The sequence below is a fragment of the Chenopodium album genome, chromosome 15 (assembly GCF_948465745.1).
Source record: "Chenopodium album chromosome 15, dcCheAlbu1.1, whole genome shotgun sequence".
NCBI classification, from domain to species: Eukaryota; Viridiplantae; Streptophyta; class Magnoliopsida; order Caryophyllales; family Amaranthaceae; genus Chenopodium; species Chenopodium album.
This window is the reverse complement of record NC_137848.1, coordinates 700,739-725,161: the sequence shown is the minus strand read 5'-3', so window position 1 is coordinate 725,161 and position 24,423 is coordinate 700,739. Positions and strand designations below refer to the sequence as shown.

At 35.7% G+C, this 24,423-nt stretch overlaps 3 protein-coding genes across 3 annotated transcripts; 1 reads left to right on the top strand and 2 right to left on the bottom strand.

The window, feature by feature from the left end:
- Nucleotides 1-1,098: 1,098 nt before the first annotated feature.
- On the bottom strand, nt 1,099-8,702 carry LOC145582633 (vesicle transport v-SNARE 12-like). The gene is made up of 5 exons (XM_081639611.1): nt 8,481-8,702; nt 3,311-3,369; nt 3,040-3,228; nt 1,831-2,001; nt 1,099-1,409 (listed from the first exon to the last, which is right to left on the bottom strand). The coding sequence occupies exons 1-5, from the start codon at nt 8,575-8,577 to the stop codon at nt 1,257-1,259; spliced, it is 669 nt and encodes a 222-aa protein (XP_081495737.1). The 5' UTR covers nt 8,578-8,702; the 3' UTR covers nt 1,099-1,256.
- A 692-nt stretch (nt 8,703-9,394) lies between these two features.
- On the bottom strand, nt 9,395-17,040 carry LOC145582632 (ARF guanine-nucleotide exchange factor GNOM-like). Its single transcript, XM_081639610.1, has 3 exons — nt 16,886-17,040; nt 15,179-15,971; nt 9,395-13,444 (listed from the first exon to the last, which is right to left on the bottom strand). Exons 2-3 carry the CDS (start codon nt 15,908-15,910, stop codon nt 9,842-9,844), a joined length of 4,335 nt encoding a protein of 1,444 aa, XP_081495736.1. The 5' UTR covers nt 15,911-15,971; nt 16,886-17,040; the 3' UTR covers nt 9,395-9,841.
- Nucleotides 17,041-18,123: 1,083 nt separating this feature from the next.
- LOC145582630 (protein MET1, chloroplastic-like) lies at nt 18,124-22,372 on the top strand. The gene is made up of 5 exons (XM_081639609.1): nt 18,124-19,054; nt 19,146-19,222; nt 19,333-19,453; nt 21,907-21,966; nt 22,093-22,372. Exons 1-5 carry the CDS (start codon nt 18,377-18,379, stop codon nt 22,231-22,233), a joined length of 1,077 nt encoding a protein of 358 aa, XP_081495735.1. The 5' UTR covers nt 18,124-18,376; the 3' UTR covers nt 22,234-22,372.
- Nucleotides 22,373-24,423: the final 2,051 nt, after the last annotated feature.

Genomic DNA, 24,423 nt, shown 5'->3' with positions numbered 1-24,423 from the left:
CCCGCCACACCTACTTTCTTGCGAATAACCTCATTTCTGATTCTATCTCTTAAAGTGTTTCCACACATCCACCTTAACATGCGCATTTCCGTAACCTCCATCTTTTTAATATGCTCTTTCTTAGAAGCCCAACATTCTGTACCATAGAGCAACACTGGTCGTATGGCAGTCCTGTAGAATTTTCCCTTCAACTTTAAGGGAATGCTGCGGTCGCATAACACTCCCGTGGCCGCTCTCCATTTAAGCCACCCTGACTTAATCCTGTGGGTCACGTCTTGATCAATGTCACCATTCTTCTGGATGATCGACCCTAGGTACTTAAAACATTCACTCATGGTCAAATCCTTTCCATCCAAACTCACCACTTCATTGCGTGTCCCCCTCTGAGTGCCAAAACGACATACCAAATATTCAGTCTTACTCCGACTTAGCTTAAACCCTCTAGATTCCAACCTTTGCCTCCATTGCTCCAACTTGACATTAACTCCAACTTGACATTAATTTTTCATTCCAAAAAAAAAAAAAAAACACCTATATTTAAATTATTTTACATATAATATCTAATAAAGATAGTCATAAGTTTTTTTTTTTTAAAAAAAAAATCAACAATCCCTTACTTTTCAACACTTGATTTTTTGGGCAATCTTGTATTTTTACTTTTCTCTCTACCACCAAAAAGAACGGAGGAAGTATATATATATATATATATATATATATATATATATATATATATATATATATATATATATATATATATAACTCGAGGCAATGATTCCTTGATTGCAACATGATGCATCTAAACTCACATGTATGCCTCAAGCCCTCAAGGAGTCCAGGTATTAGAATCTTGCAAGGCATGGTTTAAAATGGCTGGACCACAAATACCCTGCAGGGCCAGGTACACGAGTAGTTTATGCTATCTAAATCCCTAGCAGTAAGATCAGGTAAGGGGACACTGCATAGCTGGAGTTCCGACTTGATTTCCAATACGAGCTTATAATAGCAACACAGCAGGTTTTTTTTTTCTTTGACAGGAGCAACACAGCAGGTTTTTTTTTCTTTGACAAGAGCAACACAGCGTTAAATGAATCTATACAATAAAACATAACGTTGTTGGTTTACATACATAAACAATTGTGCTATATATACATAGCAATGGCAATACAAATGAGTCTCAATCATTTCTGGTTGTTGATTTGCGGTATCAAAAGCAAGCAGAGAAAAGAGTCATCAACTATAGTGCCAAAGGAGGATCACTAATGAGTAAGCTTAAAATAAATAATGAAAATGATCGCAATGAGGAGAGCACCGATTACTCCACCGAAAATCCATTTGTTTTTGCTTATTCTTCGTGACATAGCAGTCAGGATCTTCTTACTTTTGTCAATGGCATTGTCTACCTCGTGAAGCTGCAAAAAAAAAAAGGTGGTGGTTTTCAAGACTGAGGTTCACTGAGTAGCTTAGCATTAAGAATATCAATCTTCTTATCACATGTTTGCATTCTAATGTAAGAGGGAATTCATGTTGTTGAATTTGAGTTCAAGCTCGTAGAATATTAAACCCACCGTTCACAGTGACCACTAATCTCTTTTCATTCCATATTTTCAGTTAACATAAACATGGACCATTATTTGTTTTGTTAAAAATGTACTATAACTTGTCATTTTTACATACCAATGTAGTTAACTTTTTTAACATTGGACATTTAAAAAAAAACTCTTTTAACTGCTTAAAATCACTTCAAAAGTTAATAACATAGCCCTCGTTTGTCTTGTTTAGCTTCCATGCCCCTCCATCCAACATGATTTACATATAAAAGAATGAATATACCTTTGTGTGTGAATGTAGGAGGGTTTCACGCTGATTATTCAAATCTTGAAGAATTGAAACGCCCAACTCTTCGGTCTCCATTATGGTTCTCCTACTCTCCCTAATTCTGTCACTTGATTGATTTAATCTTTCGGTTGAAAATGCCAATCTTTCTCTCTGGTCTGAAGATGTCTGCACAACAGATGATCAATGTAGCATTGCATGCTCCTTAATAGTATAAAGAGTAAAATGAAATTGCAGAAATAGGAGACAGAAGATCAACTCAGCAAGTCAAAGGCACGAAATATATAAGTAAATGCTGCACGGCTTGACAGTTGTCTGGGTATGCAAGAGAAATAAATCTGTTAATGAAGACGACAATCTGGCAATCTCAATAATCATAGCAATTTTAAGCTTCCATAGCCAGAAGTTGCACCTTTCCACGTCAGATACATGTAAAGTTACATTTGTTGGTAAATCATAAACGCTGAAGCTACAAGTACAAATGACTAAAACTTCAGTCAGCTATGTAAAAAACAAGCTCAAAGGACTCTTCAGAAAAGTTTATTATTGTATGTCAAGAAAACCCCTAATATATTTTGTTCAAATTGATAACTAATTAAATACAAATGTTGAAAACAAAAGAGTTCAGAACTAAGAGTACAAGTAATTGAGGTCGAACATAAATAAATCCTGATGCACAGTCATTTACCAGCCAACATAATATTGATGGGTATAATCATTGTTCTCCTTAACAGGGTATGATTACATTCAGAACTTTTGCAAAACCAACTGCTATATATATATATATATATATATATATATGAGAGAGAGAGAGAGAGAGACAGAAACAGGGTAACATTTAGAACTTTTGCAGAGAGAGAAGACTTCTTGCCTGGGTAAGCTATATGAATAAGAATATATACTCCCTCCATCCCAAAAAACCTTGTTACTCTAGGGCACATGGGTTTAGAAGAATTGTTGCGGTGGGATTTTTTGAGAAAAGTATGAATAATAAAAACAAAGTAGGGAGTTGTCAAAACTTACTAATTTTTATCGAGAAAGAGACAGGATATTCATTCAATATAATATGGTTTTAAGAGGTTACAGAACCAAAATTATATTAGGTGGACTCATACCAAACCAGGAAACAGGTAAGTAGGACAGACTAAAATAGAGAAATGGGTAAGGTTTGGAGAGAGAATTATGTAGAGAGTTATGCAAATGTACCTTGTATGCATCTGCCATTCCAGCTTCTAGTAACTCTTCACGGGCAGACTGATCATGATTGGGTGAACTGATTCTCTTTGCTTCTCTTTTCAAATTATTTAAGTCAGATTTATACTCCCTCAGCTTCGCAAGAAGCATGGCTTTCATGTTAGGTTGCAAGCTTCTCGCTTCAAGATCCATTTTCCGTATCTGAATAAATCCAGAGAATGGTTACAGCAAAAGATAATACCGACAAAAACCCAAATCAATAAAATAGCAACTAGATAATTACCAATATATCAGCCTCATCCAGACCTGTCTTAATTTCAGTCAGCTTCTGCTGTTTCTGTTCTGTAATTTTTGCAATCAATATATGAAAAATCAGAGTTCCATGCATTACAGATTGAAGAATTCCATGTTACTATGAATGACGGATCCTTCAGAGATGGAAGGAGATTCACCAAGTTATACAGGATCAAGGCCACAGCAAAGTAACAAGACTTGATACCAGAAAAATTAAGATTCTAACAGTGCTTAGAAACAAATACTACATGCTTTACTTCCTAAGATAAAAAGGATATGGCCTTTTTACACTAAAATTTTTGGCTACTAAGTGATGTTAATATGAAAAGGCAAAACTATGGACAAGATCTCTTTCTATCATTGCAGAAAAACTAACAGCATGTCTTATATTTCGACATATTGAAAAATGTCAATCTGCAGAGAAAGTGCAGCAATTTTTAAGAACCTGCAGTATAAGTGAAAAATTCACACGAAAGCTAGAGATAAACTCCTCAAAACATTTTTTGGGCCTACCCACTGACATCAGGTTCTATAAGAGAGATTGAGTCACAAAAGATCCATCAACTATACCCCTTAATGGCACTAAATTCCATAAACATCATAAAGGAAAAATCACATAAATATCTTGTTGGTGAAATTGCATTTATTTCAGAAGATATGCTCTTCAACACTTGAATCTTCGTGGATCACATAGACATACAAGGGCAGTGACTCCAGCAAGCAAGGACAAACATCAAAACATACAAGTATTACAGAAAAAGTAAATATAAAAGATTTCAGTGGCAAAACCATCATAGAAACTTGAAAACGTGATAGTTCAAACTTTGCCACTCCAATTGGAGTTGCACTGTTGCTACATATCATGTACTTGGGCTCAAAAGTCAAGAATAAATAACAATTAGTGGGCAAGGGAAAGATGGCAGCATTTGAGCCTCATTCCCCACGTACAACTCATTAACAATTAAACTCTTAGTAATTTCTTTTGGAGTAAAAATCTCAAAAGCAGATTGTCGCCTATTTAATGGTATTTCGCCTCTATGGACAAAATATTCCTTCAGTTTTCAAGGATAAATTAAATCTGTTTGTCAGTGAGATGGGAGCTACCACAATACTAAATACTGGTCCCAAGATGGGTAGGGAGAATCATGGAGAAGTCGATTGTTCCAGGTTTTGGATTTGTCATTACACAAAACTCCATTACATAATCATATCTTTCTCCCCTCATCATCTGCTACGTAACAGTGACTCGCTGCATTAAAAAGTTTTTTTACTTGTTACTTCCATTCTTTTATTTAAATCGACCAAATTTTTTTTTTTTTTTTAATAATTAACTATGTAGCTTAACTGCATGATATTTTGAGAAATTTATTTTTCACCATATAATTCACCCATCCATAATCCCATATTATATGAAGTAATAGATTTGGCTATATTATTATTATGCTGACAGAAACTTTTTAAATGTTAAAAATGTAAACAAGGCTTAAACCCGTTAACGAGAATTTTTTTCCACACTACATTAGCCGCGATCCATTCTATTCATCCATAACAAGCAGATTTTGATTCTAAGACAATGCGATTGTTCCCAAGATTGCAACTGCATGCGATAGTTTTTTCAATGGGAATATTAAACAGCACAATGTGAACAACAAAAACAGAATTATTTAAAACGAATGTGCTTTGGCCCCAAGCAAAACTGCATATTACACAAAGCTGAAAATGGCATCAACCTTACTTTTTTAATAAAATGAAACTTGAGAAAGTTTGTTTAATGTTTAATAAAATGTAACTTGAGAAAATGGCTGAAAGTTTGTTTATTGCTAGTCTTTGCTTAAGAAATACGAAGTAGCTGTAAAGAATTTGAAAAAAAGGGGTAATCAGCAACATTTTTTTTAAAAAGAGCAATAAACAATTTGATGATTTTCAAAGCAACTACTAATTGATTGTAAATATATAAAGAAAAAATAAATACTTTCTCCATTCTTTTTTAGTTCATCACTTTGCATATTGCGGACTTCTAGGCAATTTTAGGAGATGAGAGAGATCAAGGAAAAAAATGGACCCATGCGATTAGAGAGAGATAGAAAAGAGTTTATTAACTAAAAAGGAAAGTGATGCCACTAATTTAAAACTTCCATTTTAGAAAAGTGATGCAACTAAAAAGAAACGAAGGAAGTAGATATATTTGAGGTTAAAGAAAACATTGTTGATCAAATCCTACATAACGTAGATGCAATAACTCATGTAACCAACTTTATTACTTTGTAGGACAGAATTTGGGTGTGAGTCCCTTGTGGTGGCCGGTGGGCGAATGGATGACGAAAGACCGTTACCTTTATAGGAAACACACGCAATTCGTGTGCGTGTGCGCAATATAAGAAATCTATCAATTCTCCTCTTTATTCTAAAAAAAAAAGCTAAATATTAGTGGGTGCAAATTTAAAAATTGTTGATAAAAATATAGAGATTAGTGAAAAAATTATAAAAATATTTTTTATTAAAAAAAATAAAAAATAAAACTATTGATGAAGTCATGGAGTTTTTTGATTGGATGATTAAAAAAACGGTTGATAAATATGAATTTTAATCCTAAAAAATAGGATTGAATGGTAGGGTTTTTTTTTTTTTTAAAAAAAAAAAAAAAAAATTAGGATGGTAGCTTTATTAAAAAATAATAATAATAAATTAAAAAAAAAAAAACTTGGGTAATTTGGGAAAGTGAAATTTATTACCCAAAACCCTTTTTCACTAAATATTAGATAAAGAAAAGGTTAGTAATCTAAATGGAACGGACATAAATAAATGAAAAGTGAGAGTAGTTTTACGCAAAAACAGAGGGAGTTTTTGAAGGGTAGGTTATGAAAAATGAAAATCTTGAAAACATACATAAAGTATATTTACAGACAAAAAATATGTCAAAGACTTTGATATAATTGATCATCCTTGAAATTTGAAAAATATTCTTGATACTTTAAAAATAATCCTGTTATATGCATGCTTTTATTATAGTCTAATGACTGCTCATCATCTTATAATTTTGATATGTAAGTACAAAATGCACATTGGTTGTTCCTTTTGTCCCAATTTCATTTCCCCGTTTTCCTTATGTGTCTATTGAACATTCATAGCACAGTTTTATTCATAATAAGATTGTTCTCCCTACTATTTCCTATACAATTGGTGCTGACACGGTCACACCCACTCTGCCACTTCATTCCCTTTACTTCTTTAACCTCCTTAAAAATCATGCAAAATGGGAATGGGCAATGAATTTAAGACAAAGGTAGTAGTTTGGAATCTGACATGTGAAAGGTACAAAAAATGCTACTTTTAAGAGCTAGACCCATAATGATACTCCTAACCTAAAAAAAAAAAAAGGTAACATTTTTCATTTTATTACTTGATCTTTACCGCTTTCCTTAAAACATGAATATGGAATATATTTCCATGTAAATGGAGGAAAAAAAAAAAAAAAAAAAAAAAAAAAAACCAAGGATGATTTTCCTTAAAAATGAATTTTGGAGGGAAAATAAAATCACCCATGCCCTTAAGTTGTTTCATGGAAGCAATAAAATCCTAAAGACCTAAAGTATCATGGAGCATACCAATCAAAATTAACATTATTTTTGAGTTTGAAATGAAATTTTTAGGTATCATTAGTTTCGCCCCTCTTCAAAAAAAGCACTTACGGATCCTCCTCGAATACAAGAAAAATTAAAGCAAATTCGGCGAGACAAGAAAACACCTATTTCGAAGCACCAAACAAATTTCAATAAAAAAATAATAAATAAACAACGGTTTCTTTGAGTGAAGAAAATGAAATGGAAAGAAAGGATAGAAGGATCATCCCCATGTCTAGTGTCTACACCAAATTCCACTAATCAGCTTTACAAGAAGATGGCCATAGTACTGTTATGGATTGCACTAATGAGGGCTTCCATATGACTTTATTGGTTTAGCCTCATTAGTAGCGACTGGGATTTTTCACTGCAATTAAGAACTGAAAAAGTGACTTTAATCATAATTTTTAACTGAACAAGGGCAAAGGCTCCCTCCTCCCTTCCAACCCACTTCTAACCACTATCTCACCTCATAGCACACTTATGAAGCAGTAAGCATCTATCTCACCTCAGGATCATAATTGCATCTGGGCATAACCATTGTTAAGTGAAACATTATAATCATAACTCCTACTGACATGGCAACCAAATATAGAAAATGACCAATCATAATAAAACTTAACTATTCTTACAAAGGATAATCCTATGAGGACCAATAAATCGTTAGACAATTATAGTGATTTGTTCGTGATTACACTCACATAGGAGGTCACTACATCAGCATGATGACACCTAACAATTAATTGCAACACAATTTATGCATCGTTGCCCAATGAACTTTATACGAGTATTACCAAAGAGAAAAAATTGCTTCATAAATACCAAATTAACATAACGAAAATCTAAATAACTCTCTAGACTCAATTAAGTCAGACCTCTCTAGGCAGTCAACACTAATTCATCACATCTAGCCACAAATGAGTTCGAATATCATAACGCCGTTACAAAATTATGCAAAACCAATCACTTCCCTTAAGACACCACTTGCATCGTCTCACTGGAATTATGAAATCACTCGTATCTACTATTCTACTCACTCGAAAATGATATTCATCAATGCCGACTAGATCACACATGTCATAATTCTGCTACAATAGTATATGATCCTTAACACCCCCACCCCGGCCCTCCTGAGTTCCTCCCACTAGCTAGAACACCAACAACAGAGTCTAGAATGGATCTTACCAAGGATCAGAGACTACGAAATTAAAGGAAACATTACTCATAACTAACTCAAATCCACAAATTCCAAAACACATCAAACTTTTCAATAATTCAAACCCTCCACCAAAATCTCACAAATCCAGAACCAACACAATAACAGGAAGCAATTCATCATCATCAATTACACTCTTCAAACCCTATTTTAGTTTTCAAAACCCTAATCATATAAACAATCCAATTCCCACAAATCAAAGCAACAGAACAACAAATAAAAAATACAATTACACGCAATTCGATCGAATCCAAACATGACTGAATCAAAAATAAATCCTAGAAAATAGGAGAAATTTAATATCAAAAAAAAAAAAAAAATACCTTGATCTGAGAGAAGAGAAGAGAAGGAACATTTATTGGAGAGATTGGCAGAAAGCTCACAGTACTGACGCTCGTAGCCATCAAAAACCTCATTCATTTTAGAGGAGAGAGAAAGTGAGAAGCTTTCGTTAATGGCGAATCCAAGAAGAAGAGTCGGTCCGTTAGGTGAAGGAAGAATTCAGACAAAGGCCTATTTTTCCTGCTAAATGCTTTGTGAATGACCAAGTGACGGTTAAGTTTTGCATAACAAACATTGGAAATAAAGTTTGGGATCAAGGAGATTGATTGAGATAATTAAAACTTTTACGCGGAGGTAAAATTACACTCGTTCACATAAATTATGTTTTTTTTTTTTTTTTTTTTTTTTTTTTTTTTTTTTTTTTTTTTTTTTTTTTTATAAACAGGGTAGTACAACAATTATTAGTTTAGGGTCTTTATACAGGTAATAAGATACATTTTGAATTTTGATATTATTATATTAAATTAGAATTATATGGGAAAATTCAATAACTGAAAAGATGTTTACAAAATTATATGCATCATAGAAAAGAGATGAAAAAGTCAAAAAACATAACAGTATTTACCAAATAAGTATAGTAAAGATTTTGTCAAAAAAAAAAAAAAAAAAAAAAAAGTATAGTAAAGTTGAGAATGATTTAGCCAACACTCATGAGCATCATTAAGTTTATAATGGGCTTAATTCACTTTTTTTTTTTTTTTTTTTTTTTTTTTTTTTTTTTTTTTTTTTTTGCTTTTTGCATCAGTAATTCAGGAAGGATGAAATGAGTCTAGGGAATTTTTTTTTTTTGAATAGTCGGGTTACTGGATTCAGAGTCCAATGTCCTAACCGCTAGAAATCTAGGGAATATAATGGTTAGCAATCAAGAATTTTATCAAGGGGTAGAGATACAAGATGACACTTAACATTGAATGGACTAAAACTTTCAGGATGAATATCTGTACATCAATTACACAAAAATATAATGCTCTAAGTCTAACTTGTAACTATCTAAATCGAAGACCAGCAAATTTCCTCTTTTACTGACTTAATCAACATATTCCAGGTACATTCATTTTGTTCTATACCTAGGAAAACTGCAGAACCTCAAGAAACCCCAGTCCAAGAAAATTCTGTCTTCAACACCATCTGGCTAACTGAACAAAACACATGACAGAATTGTGTACATACCTTTCTCATTCTCTCCTCTACAACCTACATATCATATCAACCACCCTATGTATAAACCAGCAATCACTCAAATACACACTTCAGCCGTTAGGCAGAACATCATCTCACTCATAGTATGCAGAAATGAGAACAATTTCCCCATTGAGATTAAGCTCTAGAATGAATCACAATATCAGCTTTCTGAGGCCACAGGTTCAGCAGAGGTTTCATTACTGCTGTCTTCTACTCCTGCGATTGTGAATACTTCAGATTGCAAAGATGGAGAGATATTGTTAACATGTAACCATGTTAATTCCCACAAACTATCTCCACCTAATGCACTCCTCTGAGCAAGGACTTCCCTGTTCTTCATCTCTACTAGTGTGTTCTTCAATAGTTCTAACACTAGCTCTTGGAGCTTTTCACTCTTCTTTCCTCTAATTTTGACTTTCATGTATTTTTCCATCCGACTAAGAACGCCCAGCCATAGTTTGCAAAATGCTGTCAATTGAGAGAGTTCAGGGAGTAATTGCAGAAAAACCTTAGAGAGGAGCTTTATGGCAATAATTTGCGTCCCTTCCATGTTACGATAGTCCTTCTGAGAATGCCCCTGGGCAATTTCAAGCAAATCATCGAGCATTGTGAAGATAACCAAATCGAAACATTGCAACCAGAGACTGTGTGCAAGGTGGACTTCATTTATTTCAGTCAAGCACTTCTCCAAGGATGAAACAGCATGATTTCTGACTTCTTCTCTCTGGTCCAAACAAACTTTTCTTAGGGCCTGCACAAGTCTCAGCCACATCTCCCCAATGTCCTGAGACATTCTTACAGCATCCTCCTCCACAGCTTCCTTGGTTTCACGAACCCACTTCACTAGACAACCCACAGAATCAGCCATAAGATCCAGAGCACGAATGGATCGGTCAGATTGTCCAACACGAGACTCTGCAAATTGTCTAGCAGAATCTATACACAAAATGAAATTAGAAGGCAACAAATGGGCCCCCTCAGACATCATAAACACCAAAGCATCAAATCCTGATTCAGAAGCTTCTGGGTGTCGGGCGGTGACAGAAAGAAGAGAAGTAATGGTGCGCCAACCCATTTGTGATCGGATGTGAGTGGCATTTGCTTTGACCAAGCGAGTTACCTCTTGGGTGATCTGCTCACAGTATGCATCAGCAACTCGAGCATCGAGCTTGAGAACCAACTGCAGAGATCTAAGAAGCTCATCAGCTAGGTTTTCTTTATAAGGAAGAAGTCGCTGGCATATACGAAGAAGTCCAAACACAGCTTTCTCAACCAAGGCACAGGGCATGACAGTGGACTGTACAATATTTGCAATATGCTCATAAACCCCCTGCCAGAGAAGAACAATCCTATCTCGGTTGTTCAACGTAATAGCAATTAATAATTCAAGGCAGAAAACAGCAGTGTCTTCATCTTCTGGTGAACCAGCCCCTTTCTGAGGCCTACCAGCAGCCCATATGAGTGCTCGTGCAAGCTGCAATAGAGATTCGGCTTGAAGAAACTTGCTTTCTGTAAATATATTGTCAATGTGACACTTCTGGATTGTCTGGAGCGTACGCTGATGAGCAGCAAGTTGTTGCTCAGTGGGCTGTGACCTGGGCTCCTCTGTTTCCAGAGATAACAATTGGCTGAACCGGCCCATCAGCCCAGAAGACCTCCTAGGAGTACCCATGGATGGCAAATGAGGTGCAGATACTGAGTTTGTGAGGGGCTTCCCTTGCCCAGGATCAGAAGATAGCTCTGAGTCATCTGCAGCATCACTAGCAACACGGGCAGGAAGAAGACCAAGCTTGTGCAACCTTAATATGCAGTCCAGGATATTTCTCCACCCTGTGCGAATATAGTCCCCATAGCGATTTGCAATGGTGAACACCATAACAGTGGCCATCCTAGCTTTCATGTCATCACCAAATGCCAAAACAGGTTCTTCGACAGAAGATGAATTTAAAAGGGTTGTAAACTTGCAAAGAGAAACCACTAAATCATCAAGAACATCTTCAAGGTGGTGGCAGGCGGATATCTTTGCGACAGCTAAGAAGCCATCAATGCAAGTTCGATAAACATCTTCATGTTCTGCATGATCAAAAACCACAGAAATGGCAGCAATTGTTGGACCGGACATTATAGCAAACATATCATGATCAAGATAAGCCCTTGTATCTGCCACAATATACGGTGCAGTCTTCTTACATTTGTGCATTAGATCGATCCAACGGCTTGGATTCATCTCAGCAAATCCGGCACCCTGTTCAGGTGTCGTGCGAATCTCATTTTTGCAGATAGAATGGTATAATTCTGACAGATATTCACGTGGGAGATCCTCACCATCATTTATATGCCGGTTATTGCGAATAAAGTCCTCTTCAGTCATTTTTTTCTTAACTTGTACATTGTGCAGATCCGTGTTCAGCATTATGATGGAATATGATAGTAAAAATGCAGCATCTTTGTTGGCCAAAACATGTGACGATTGTTCATAGTATCGTTCTGAGAATGCCTCAAGCACTCTCTGTATCTTTTGTGACTCTCCAGGAAGTCTGAAAGTTTCCAAAAATAGTCTCAGAGCTGTGTCCAAATTCATATCTTGGAAATCAAAAGTCTGAGCAAATTCGTGAAGAACTTGAACACAAAATTCATCATGATTACCTAGAAAGTCCCCCACAAGATTTTTATCTAACCCAGCAGTATATCTGAAGAAGCAAGCCACACTCTGCGGATCAAGTTTTTCAGGCAACAAGTGTGTCCCTTGAAGAAACTCTAACCCTTTTTTAGGATCCCGATTAAAGTGATCAGCACCAATCATCAATCTTCTCTTGATATATTTCCTACGACGGACAAATGGAACCCAGTGATTAGGATCACTATAATCGTCACATTTCACCATCCAAAATGGAGCATACTCCTCAAGACTCACAGGTGCCTGCTCCAAGCCAAGAGATCCATTGCCAATCCTTTCAGCCATCCCCTGAATAACAGCTATCAGCCCATCAAGAGCAAGAATGTGCATAGAAGACAGAGGAGAGTTTACAGGAAAAGCACTCTTTGACAACAAGTTAGCAAGATCTTCAAACACATTGCTGCATGTTATGTCGCAATCTAAGTTAGCATACATCTCTACCATAAATGTCTTTTGCCTGCAGAAGTCAACAAGGGCCTCCATTGCAGCCTCTTGCTGCTGGTAAGAAGCACCATATCTGCTCTGTGCGAGTCTTAAGATCACGCAAGAAAAGAAAGCCTCGAGTTGTAGTTTAAGCTCCATTCGTAAATGATGGTATAGATTCAGAGCTATACTACAAACCATAGAGAGAATCAGAGGACTTGGTGACAGACCAAAAAGCATCAAGTTGCGGAAGAGGTCGTCCTGTATCAAGTTTAGTAAGCTGGGATGACTGAGAAAAGAAGCCCCACCTAACTCAATAGCTGAATTTATGAGACCCAAGGCAAAGAGAGGTGCATCCTCATCAACGGCCAAGCCATTAGATCTAGGACCAATTCCGACGTGGTCGACAACATTAAGCAGTGAACACAGAAAATTAAAGATCTCAAACATAGAAGGTACTCCATACGGCTCCGTCATCACATGTAAATCATATGCCTTTGACTCCTTCCCATTCTCAGCACCATTTTCATCCACAGCACCAGCACCCACACCCACTGGAGCTATTGAACCAAAATTAGCAGTGGGATCATCATATTCAGAATTACCATTTCCATTATTGAACGGCACAGCTGAAAAATTGAATTCGTTATCAAGGCCACCAATCTGCATGAGGATAAAAGATTCAATTACATGACCTATCAGTAAAGTTGTAATAGGTTAACTCGATGTATAAAAAGTAATACCATTCACCATAATGCAACCCACTTTAATATAAATTAAAAGAAAAAAGATTTTTTTAAACAAAACATTTAATATATAGTCATATGATTGAGCATTAATTGACATGAGGAATATTTCGCTGGATAAATACTTTATCCCAACATATAAGGCAAAAGGAAATCGCCAACATAGCAAGACATGCATCTCCAACATAATCAAAGAACCTTAAGGTAAAATGAAGGTCTCGAGAAGATCCTGCAGTGTTGGTCATGATGATCTTATGAATTTTTGTGATTGAATTGGAGATGGGTTATCAACTTGGTTCAACAACCTAAAATGGATAATGAACAATAGATTACAAGTACACCACTGTAATACTGTATGAAGTGGTGCGTTCCACCTGGCGCAAACAACAAAAGATCTCCTTTCCCTATCACAATCAGCCACCTGCCCTTTCTCCAAAGTAGTCATCACCTTTGAATGGGTAGTTACTAGCCAACAAACCCTAGCTGGAATATTGTGAGTGTGATCTTCCTTGCCTGTGCCCATTCAAAAGATGTATGTACACAATACACCTAAGCAGCACTGAAACTTTTAGAATCTGGCATTCCAGTGTAATGTAAAATCATTCAGAGATTGAAACAACCAAATGCACTAGAACGTCTCATAAAGAAAAGGGAATCTCCCAAAACATAGTCCAAATGTCCAAATCATAGCACTGACAGCAACAGTTTATCATTGACTTCCCAGCAAGTGAGCAAGGTGCATCTTTTCCCTTAGTGTTGATAATATATGTGATGGTATTGTTGACTTTTTGCTACTGGAGCCTTAGCTTCAGTGATCACTATATGTAAGTGAGCAAGGACAAAGAAATATGGTTTCAGAAATTATTTCATGTCTCATTTTATCTAGTTTTGGACATAGTTCCCCGTTTTTTAATTCTTCTTTTCCCCAATTCCATATCCATTTCTGCTTCTGCTCCTTGTGATTCCTAGATACACACTCACATAGTCACATTAAGAGTGGGATAGACCTTCTTGCCCGCAATGGAGGGAAGTATTACTACCGCATCAAGAAAAGAGGAAAACCAAGAAAGAAATAACCAAACATGTTCTAAAAGACTTAAAATATAGACCCATATACTTGGCCTTTGTTGTTGTTGTTTTAAGTGGAGATGGAGACAAGATGTAAAGAACTAGTGGGAAAATGAAAAGAGGGCTACCAACTGATGATGTATCCAGATCCATGGCAAGACCCGCAAGAGGAAAATCAAAACAAGAGACACCTGATCTATGGTATCAGTGAGGAGGGAAACTTCGTTAGAATTACCATGCTAAAAGAGACAAACATGTCCTTAAACCAAATCAAGCATGAGCTTAAAGTGTGACTCTGCTTTGTCCTACAGACAGTATGTCGGTAAACCGATAAAATCCTAAAAGCTGTTAAAACATAACACATAACAGCCATTAGAATGGCGATATGACTGATAGGCTTTCTTCCCCTAGGCTACATTTAACATTAGAACTTTTTTAATAGCTGGTAATCTTGTATAAACTAGGCAATTTCAAACCTAAATTTGGAAGAACAAGAAAGCATACAAGGAAACAAAACTTGTAAAAATGAATGACATAACTGTTTTTAAGCCAAAGAGATTAGAAAGGCGGGGATGAGCTGTACCTCTGAATTTATTGAGCCTCTGTTGACCACGGAATTCTCTATGCCCTCAACTTCAGGAAGATGTGAAAAGATACTCCTAACAAGTTCACGCATTGTATGTGCTGCCATTCCTTGCAACAATTCACCTTTTGTTGTGGCTTGATGAACAATTCGGAAACAGGTATTAACTATAGTACAAACATGCTGATTACTCAATACAACAGATGCTTTACATTTCATACAAGCCAGCAGAACCTGAAGAATCTTGGTCAAAACAACCTCTTCTGATGCAGGATCAGTCACCTCAAACCGACAACTGGTAACAGCATCAACAACCAAATGCATGGCATCTTCAATATTTGCGGTGTTAAGATCAACCACGTCAAGAGTTAAGATCTTGTACACAGATGACAAAGCAACACTGGTAATGGGAGCGCCAGTTTCATCAGAACGAATGACATCTAAAAATGGTTGGAGGTACAAAACAGGATTGATATTATGCCACTGTTGTTGCCACACAAAGACTTGCTTACGCAAAGCTTTCAAAGATTGGATAAGAGAATGTTCTAACTGGTCATCCCCTGACATGTAGCGACCACCCCATCTCACATTCCTTCTCATGATTGCCAATACAGCACCAATTTCTGAGTTAATCATACATGATAAAGCAGCTTTGTCAGATGATGCAACTTCAGATTCTTCAGGTTCTTCTTCAATAGCCTTTATACCAGATTGCATCTTTAGACGACCCATGTTCACACTACGTGTTTGCAAAATGCAAACCAAAAAGTTCACAGAAATGCACAGCCAATATCTGAAATAAGCAACACAAGGTGCCAAATCATATTACTAGAACCTAACAGGAGTGACAGCTAAGCAATTAATCAATGAATGTTGAGGAACTAGTATACAGAAAGATACCTACTGGAACCAATAAAAATACTCCATCTAATCCTAAAAAAAGTCTTTTTAGCGACTTCTGTTCGCATCAAGAATCCAGTTCAATCTAGTTAAATTTGCAATGGTAATCATATTGTAAAATGCAAAATGGCACTTAACATTGCATTGTTAAAATAAGATGACCTGTTAAGGCTGTAATCCTACAATGACTTGTATATTAAATTTGTAGGAGTACTAAATAAATTTCCAAACTCTATTTAAGTTTATTTTACGGACGGAGGGAGTATAAGTGACTTATGATTCCAATGGCTGATAATTCTAGAAATCCGCTCATTTCCTTCTAAAAAATCTAACACCTAAAACAACAATCTCTACAATACTGATACAAACCTCTACATGTCCTACATTGCAAAAACTACAACTCAATGAAACTCCATAACATTTTTCCATATGATAAGACAGTTGCAGACAGTAATTGGCCGCGGGTTATAATGACACAAAACACCATTAAAGCCTTCCTTCGATCACCATATACAGGCCTGTCCCTAAGCTAATTTCATAGTTCAATTCAAACATTAAACAATTCTGCAACACATTAGCAACCAGATTTGATTCAATTATCACATAAATAATTTTACGGAGGAAAATCAAATTTCTAGCAACATAATCGCTGGTTATGATCTTTGATATAATCTTAGTAATTAGAACCAACAGCTCAAAATTTCGAACCCTAAACTTACTACACTGACAATTACATTAAACTAGATCAACGATAAACCCTAGTTTGTGAAATTGACATGAAGATTACAGATAGAAACAACAAATTACCTAGGAAGCTGCTGCAATGGCGGATACAAGTATCAGAAGGCGCTACAATGGAGAACGTTGACTGCACTTCAATGGAGAACTGAGAGAGAGGAGCAGGAGGAAGAAGAAGAGGTAGGGGATACGCTGATCAGTTTTTTTTCTTTTTTCTTTTTTCTTTTTTCTTTTTCTTATTGGCAATTACTGTTCAATGGGTTCAAGTGGCCAAGTGGGGCCACTTTCATTTTTCTTCTTTTTCCACATTAAAATTCTCCATTTCCAAATTCCTCAAATAAAAAAATTTCCATTTCCAATAAATAAAAAGAAAGTTTTGTCCTTCATATTTTAACACTCTACAAATTATTGAGATGAGAAGTTTGGATTTTATTTTACGGACGAATATTAAATTTGTACAAGTTTGGATTTAATTTTGTGGACGGGTAGGAGAGGGATAGAGATAATTCATTAACTAAAAGGAAACGTGATGCATTTAAATCGAAACTTTTATTTTTAAAAAGTGTGCATCTAAGACACTATGAAGGAAGTATGATAATTGAGAGACAATCGAGTGACGATTGGTTGGTCAACCGCGAGGTTACCCAACACATTTGTCGCATTATTTATAATTTTTGTTCTCGTTAATCTTTAATGGTAGATTTCTAGAGGAGGATAATAGGAGCGTGACTTTTAAACGGATTGTCCCTCCTTTGTTGTTTTGTTTTACCTCTGCTTTTTTTTTAATCATTGGAACTCTTTTCCTCATTCGAATAAAAAAAATTGCATATATAACATAAAAGCCCTAAGTTAATATTGGATATTGATTGGATTTTATTGAAATAAGCAATTTGGTTCAAGAAAAATTATAAAGAGTATTAGGGAAATCGTGGAAGAGTTGAAGGAATTGAGAAAAAATCAATAGACTCCACTTATACGAAAAAAATCGGAGTTTGTACATGTTTTCTCTCTCTATCTCTCCTCATCACATGGATCAATATGTTTATTGCTTTCTATCTCTCCTCTTTTTAAAGCCTCTTTCCTATTTGTTGTTGCAATATTTAAAAAACCGAATATAATGATTAATCTTTTTGGGTGTTCTATTCATCTATTGTGCTTTAGTTTTGGAATATCCAATTTTGCAAAAATGAGTGGCTTCCAAAAATGAAAGGAAATAGGACACGTGGATGCACATGATAGACCAAAATTCATAGAAGAGATATAGTAGCCACAAACAAGCGGGCCCTCGTAATCCCAACTCGTCATTGTGAGTGAGTGTTAACAACCATTTCTTTTCTTTCTTTCTATCTTCCTCTTGTAGTCCAACTTATTTTGGTGGTTTTGTTTAGATTTTGGATACCACATTCAAAGTTCCTTAGGAAATCAACCACGTCGGACGACTGCGAGCACTTGTGGTATACTGTATTCTATATCAAGCTTCGCGTCCTATAATTGGGTTGCAATAGACTGTGATCAGCTCCTGCAGCGTGCAGAAACTATATTATCTGCTAGGAAAAAAAAATGATGGCCACAAGTAACAGTTGCGGGTACTCGCAGTTGTACCATTACCATGCTCTTAATAATCATGTTAATGTCAATGTGATAAGGTCTCCTACCCAAAATTTGAAAACTAAGCAATTTGCAAATAATGGAACATCATTGTCATCACTATCCGGCGGCCTGTCAGTATCTCGTGCAATGATCAGCTACTGCTGCTGCAGGAGCAATTCTAACAGCAGCAGGTGCTGCAGGTTTGTAGTCAGAGCCACAGGAACTGATTCGTCGTCAGCCTCAGGCCAACAGCAAGATGAAGAAGAAAAAGAAGACGAAGCAGAAGAAGAAAAGTATGAAGAGTATGAGGTGGAATTAGAGCAGCCTCTTGGATTGAAATTTGCCAAAGGAAGAGATGGCGGTACCTATATTGATGCCATTGCCCCAGGGTATTCTGCTGATAAAACAGGACAGTTCAGTGTAGGGGACAAAGTTATTGCCACTAGTGCAGTGTTCGGGACTGAAATATGGCCTGCTGCTGAGTATGGTAGAACGATGTACACTATCCGTCAGAGGATTGGCCCTCTCTACATGAAAATGCAGAGACGCTTTGGTAATCTTGATTATGCTGGCGAGATGTCTGAGAAGGAAATTATCCGTGCTGAAAGAAATTCTGGTGTTATCAGTGACCGTGTCAGAGAGATTCAAGTAAGCTAGACCCTGTCAGGCTAACTACACCACTTTCAGGCATATAAATCATATCATTCTAGGAGTTCTGACAGTATGTATTTGTTTGCAGCGCCAAAATTACCAGAGGAAAATAGAGCAGAAAGAGCGCAGAGAAAGGGAACTTCGGGAAGGCCTCCAACTATACAAGTATGTATCAACAATCTTCCATTCTTCTGTTGCCTGTTAGTGTACTGTTTGATTGTGTTTAGTTCTGTTTCCTCTAATTTGCCTTTACTTTGCCTCTTCATTCATCGAAGGAGTGGAAATTATGAGGAAGCTCGTGAGAAGTTTGAATCAGTTCTAGGATCTAGGCCGACTACAACAGAAGCTTCAGTAGCTAGTTACAATGTTGCTTGCTGTTATTCAAAGCTTAATCAGGTACTGTAATACTTTTCTTCTCAGTCCTTAACTCCTAACTATTCCTAAGCTACTGAAGCTATTAAGTGATATCCAGATATCAACTACGAGTACCCTGGCTGCGAACAGAGAAAAATACCAATACAATAGAGTAATAGAGACTTAAAACTGTTAGTGAGTTAATGAAATACATTCTCAACCAAAATAACACCTTTATATACAAGAGACAACACCAAGCTAATGACAGTAAAGCAGAAACTTCAATTGCTAGGTCAGAATATAAGCTCCCAGGCATATATGCAATTAAAATAAACTCGTTCCAATATCTGAGTTGCTTCCATTCTAAACTGAGATCTTAGATTTGACTTCTGCTGGAGCTTTGTGTGTGTTTCATATTGAAGTCTGAACAACTGAGATCAGATCGTATAATTTATGCAATGTTCAAATAGTAGTGTGCCATTAACCAGATAGAGTTGGCTCAACCCTTATATACTCAAACATTGCTTGCAAATCCTGTTCAACCACACCCTATGATACCACTCTACTAGACACCAGTACATTATCTAGAACCATCCTTAATACTAGAGATGCAGACTGTAGAACCCTCTCTAAAGAGAGTGATCAATAAGTAACTGGCCAATAACAGAAATACCCAGAAAATCATGGACACAGGACACAGCCGTGGCCAACTTTGAAGAAATCTAATAACCAAATCTTGTAGCACCAGGAAAATTTGCATAATAACAGAAAAGGCAAACAATATAAAATTTCAAAGGTTAAAACAACAAATAAGCAAAGTAGGATTGTATGAAGAAGATACCTATTAACACATAAAGATCATAAAGAGAGAAGAAGTTATCAAGTGCTATCAGAAAGAGTGTCTCAAAATGCTAATTAGATCAAACATAATAACCTATATTAAATGAAATACGACTTGACTGAGTTGATTTCAGGTTCTAAAATAGATACAATGAGTAGATAGGAAGAAGCTTCCAAGAAAAAATTTAGAAGGCAGCGCACTTCCATGGACCACAATATGCCCCAGCAAAAGGTTATCCTTATGCTTTTTAAAAACATATTAACCCCAGCAGCAACACCATTTCATATACTGGTATGTCAGTCTATTCTACTCAAGGCGGCATGGTCAGCAGTTCTGTTAAATTTCCAGAATCAAACAAACAAGTTAAAGCAGCATGCATAATGAATCCTTAAATAACTAATATACACCTTCAACATTCGTTTAACAATTAGAAAAAAGCTGTCAATATAGTTTGAGGATCAGGGAAGTGTAATCCTAAAAAGTATAAAACTATCACATAGGTCTGAAGTACTCAGTAAAGACTAATTGTCTCGTAAAGGCCTTAAAAACTATAATTTGTGATTGCTGTATCTTTGCATAGGCAAGATTAATTGGAAAGAATATTATTGTAAGATTCAGACTGTTATTTTCATTTAGGCAACCAGATGCCCTTCTGTGTGATTATGCAAACTAATGCACTAGATTTTTATAGTGTTCTACTTCCAATTAGACAATGTTGTAGCCTTGCCAGTACTTTTGATCATAGAGAAAATACGAAAAGTAGGTGGCAGGAAATTTTGCAAGAAACTCAAACAACAAAGAAAGAAATAATAACAATAGGGGCTCATTAGTTATTAAGACCATCAGTATTGAGCTACAACCACCGGCTTCAAACTGTAAGGTTCATTTCAATGCATATTGGAATCATGCAGCAAGCCAGCAAGACGTACAGTAAATGATCAATAGAGCCAAAGAAAACATTATCATTGATGTTGATGAAAGGAACCATCAGCATGTAAAACACACACCAATACACCATACCATGTTCACAACGCCCTTATATATCACAAATACGATTCAAATATACAACATAACCAAGGCTTGCTATTATATACTAGCATTTATAAAGTGAACCTTATTTTAATACTATAATCTTTTAATTTCCTTCTAAATCTGTTCACAAATATGCCATTCAAGATAACTGATCCATCATACTACGTATCATGCAAACAAATCATCAAGGCAAACAGATCTACATCAAGAAAGGTGTGACGAACAGTTTTTCCTGTGGTGGAAAAAACTCTCACAAGGAAAAAATATTTTTCATTGAAAATGTTTTTTTTTTTCCAAAACCAAATGAATCCTTAATGCTGCAACTTAGCCTCACATCTTATATTGTACTTTTGTCTTAAAAAAAGAAAGTTATGATATGGTATCTAGAGCAGAAAATGTCATTTCCTGGCTATCAGAAGCTGCAACATGTCAGAAAATATACAAGCGTGTTTGAAATAGACAATGCTAATCATCAATGACATGATTGACATCCATAAATGCTTAATCTATCTTAAGTCAAGCACTGGGATATATGTGCTAGATTTCGGTTTCTTACTCCATAGACTATTAAAGGAATATAACCTTCCTCGTTTAGTAAATGTGCCACTAATTTAATCAACAGATACAAGCTGGTCTATCTGCACTCGAAGATGCTTTGGAAGAAGGATATGAAGATTTCAAGGTAAATTCAACTAAACATGACCACTTTTTACATGTCCTCTTCATTGTCATTTCTATCCTTAATTACAAGGTAAAAATGCATATACACTTCAATTAATTATTTTTTCATTTTCTGAAAATTGTACAGAGAATTCGAACTGATCCAGACCTTGCAAACCTCAGAGCAACTGCTGAGTTTGACACTCTATTGAAAAGGTTTGATGAATCATTCATCAACGAAAATGCAATCAATGCCATTAAATCTCTATTTGGATTCAACAAGAAGTAGAGAGATAATTTTATAACACTATATTTTCTTAGAGGTTATCATGTGTTAACACTGTTTGAGCACATACATGTTCCATATCATATAGAAAGAAGATTGTCCTCCTACATTCATTTAACGAAGAGATACTTGCTTTGTCAAATTTGCTTCTACTCTACGCTATTGCAAAGGAGGTGAGGAATCCACCATTTCATAGCATAATACATCACACTTTCTATTCTTTACACCTTTGTTGCAGGAATTGTCTACAAACTTAACTACTACATAACCATTCAAACAGAGAAAAACAGAACAGTAATTTTTATTTTATTTTTTCAGTTTCATTTATTTGCTCATATATCAATTTGGTTTCAGAAATTATCATTAAGAAGTAAGAGATGATTATAGGATGAATTTGAGTTTTATAGGACATGTGAATATGTAATGCATAGGGATTCTCATGAGTCATGACGGCCAAGAAGTATCCCGTCATGCATGATGTAGAAGATAGCTTCAATGTCATTGCTCAAACTCCTCTTCCTAATGCCTAAGATAGTAACAACTAAGGTTTGTCACACTATTTATCAGTGAAAAGTTGTTATTATAAGTTTCACAGCCATACTTTAATGATGCAGCCTACGACATTCTAACATTGACATGCTAATGTATACATATTCATCAAGAGAAAAACCCCTTTACTACGCTATAACACGCATGTACACCAGATCAATTTTAAGTTACAAATGCCTTCGCGGCCATGTCTATTATTTTGGCTTAACTTTTCATGCCATTAATTTGAAGTTTGAAGGCATATTATTCCAATATAGTATGAAGAGAGAGGAGTATGTTTTGGGCATGCAACTATTCAACTATATCAATCTCTCTATTGGATTTAAGTCCATCTTCCTGTGGAGCATTGCTTTCATGACAGATTTTAATTTGTAGACAGAATCGTATGCATTAAACTTTGACAAATCAATACCAGCTAAGATAAGATCTAAATCTTTAATAGGTGCTCAAAATAGAAGAATGACCATTAAAAGACCTCAAATTTACGATGATTCGTGTTATTGAACCAAGGAACAAAAATCTTTATCAGCAAATAATGTGCAAGTTCTACTAATAACACGTAATTTCGAAAAAGTCTTAACTAGTTTGTCTTGAATGGATCAAGGCATGATTAATTCCCTATATTTTTTGGTTTTAATAGAACTCCTTACAAAAGATCATATTATACATCAAAATTTGGCATGTGCTACAATCCTAAACTTGTACACGTTATACACATAGCTGTTATTTTAGTAATAGATTAGCCAACTGCTACAATCCTACCTTTGTGCTACAATCCTACCTTAGTGTTTGAAATCGTGCAATATAATGCTGACCTCGCTAAGTTGAGCCGCTGATCTGAGCATATACTAATATAAAATCCTGTACTTCGTTTTTCTTGAGGACTAGCACCAGTTTGAAACCTCTCATAGGTCAATCTGGCAAAGGAGGTAAGGGAATCGATCCCCCTCTCAAGCATATATAGTTGGCGAGGTACGAAGTGAGCTCTCTACCAACTCCACTAAACTAACTTAGTTGCTACAAACATGTTGGTGATGTCTTTAAAGAGGTATTTAGGTGACCTGCCTTTTAAAATATTGTACTACTAACAAAATGCAACAACATGCATTGAGATATGCTCTCTTTTTACAGAAGATGGTCCATGATTTTTAGAGTCACACTCAATATCAAGTTTTGTTATTACTAATCTTACTAAGCTTTGTAGGCTTGTAGCTGGCAAAGTAGTGGCAACTGGCAAGCATAAATCAATCCTATGATAATATTAACGTGTGAAATCCTTAACTAAAATTAAGATAATTACACGCAAAACATTAAGCTAACACATTTTTTCTTTTAAACAATGTTTACCTAATGACCTAATCATATCACTTTAGTGATACCCCAAAACATTCTTTTTTATTCCGTTTATACTATTCATTACTCGTTTTTCTTGATTTTGATAGCATTGACAATACTTTTACAATGAACCATATGGAAAATTCTTTTACTTTCAAAGAAATGTGGTTGGTAGGACTCGAACTTGTGAATTTTCCACCAACTCCACCAATCTTACTTGTTAAAATATATTACATATATATACAAAATGAATCGATTAAACTCAAGATTATCCAATACTTGTATAGATTTGAACTCGATATAACTTCT

What these genes read in the sequence shown, in the direction of transcription:
- LOC145582633 (XM_081639611.1), bottom strand. Translation starts at nt 8,577, where the DNA reads ATGAATGAGGTTTTTGATGGCTACGAGCGTCAGTACTGTGAGCTTTCT. An exon ending in TTCTCTTCTCTCAGATCAAG is followed by an intron (nt 3,370 to 8,480) that starts GTATTTTTTTTT and finishes CAAAAATTACAG; the next exon opens with AACAGAAACAGCAGAAGCTG. An exon ending in TCCTACATTCACACACAAAG is followed by an intron (nt 1,410 to 1,830) that starts GTATATTCATTC and finishes TTTTTTTTGCAG; the next exon opens with CTTCACGAGGTAGACAATGC.
- LOC145582632 (XM_081639610.1), bottom strand. Translation starts at nt 15,910, where the DNA reads ATGGGTCGTCTAAAGATGCAATCTGGTATAAAGGCTATTGAAGAAGAA. An exon ending in GAGGCTCAATAAATTCAGAG is followed by an intron (nt 13,445 to 15,178) that starts GTACAGCTCATC and finishes ATCCTCATGCAG; the next exon opens with ATTGGTGGCCTTGATAACGA.
- LOC145582630 (XM_081639609.1), top strand. Translation starts at nt 18,377, where the DNA reads ATGATGGCCACAAGTAACAGTTGCGGGTACTCGCAGTTGTACCATTAC. An exon ending in ACCGTGTCAGAGAGATTCAA is followed by an intron (nt 19,055 to 19,145) that starts GTAAGCTAGACC and finishes ATTTGTTTGCAG; the next exon opens with CGCCAAAATTACCAGAGGAA. An exon ending in GAAGGCCTCCAACTATACAA is followed by an intron (nt 19,223 to 19,332) that starts GTATGTATCAAC and finishes CATTCATCGAAG; the next exon opens with GAGTGGAAATTATGAGGAAG.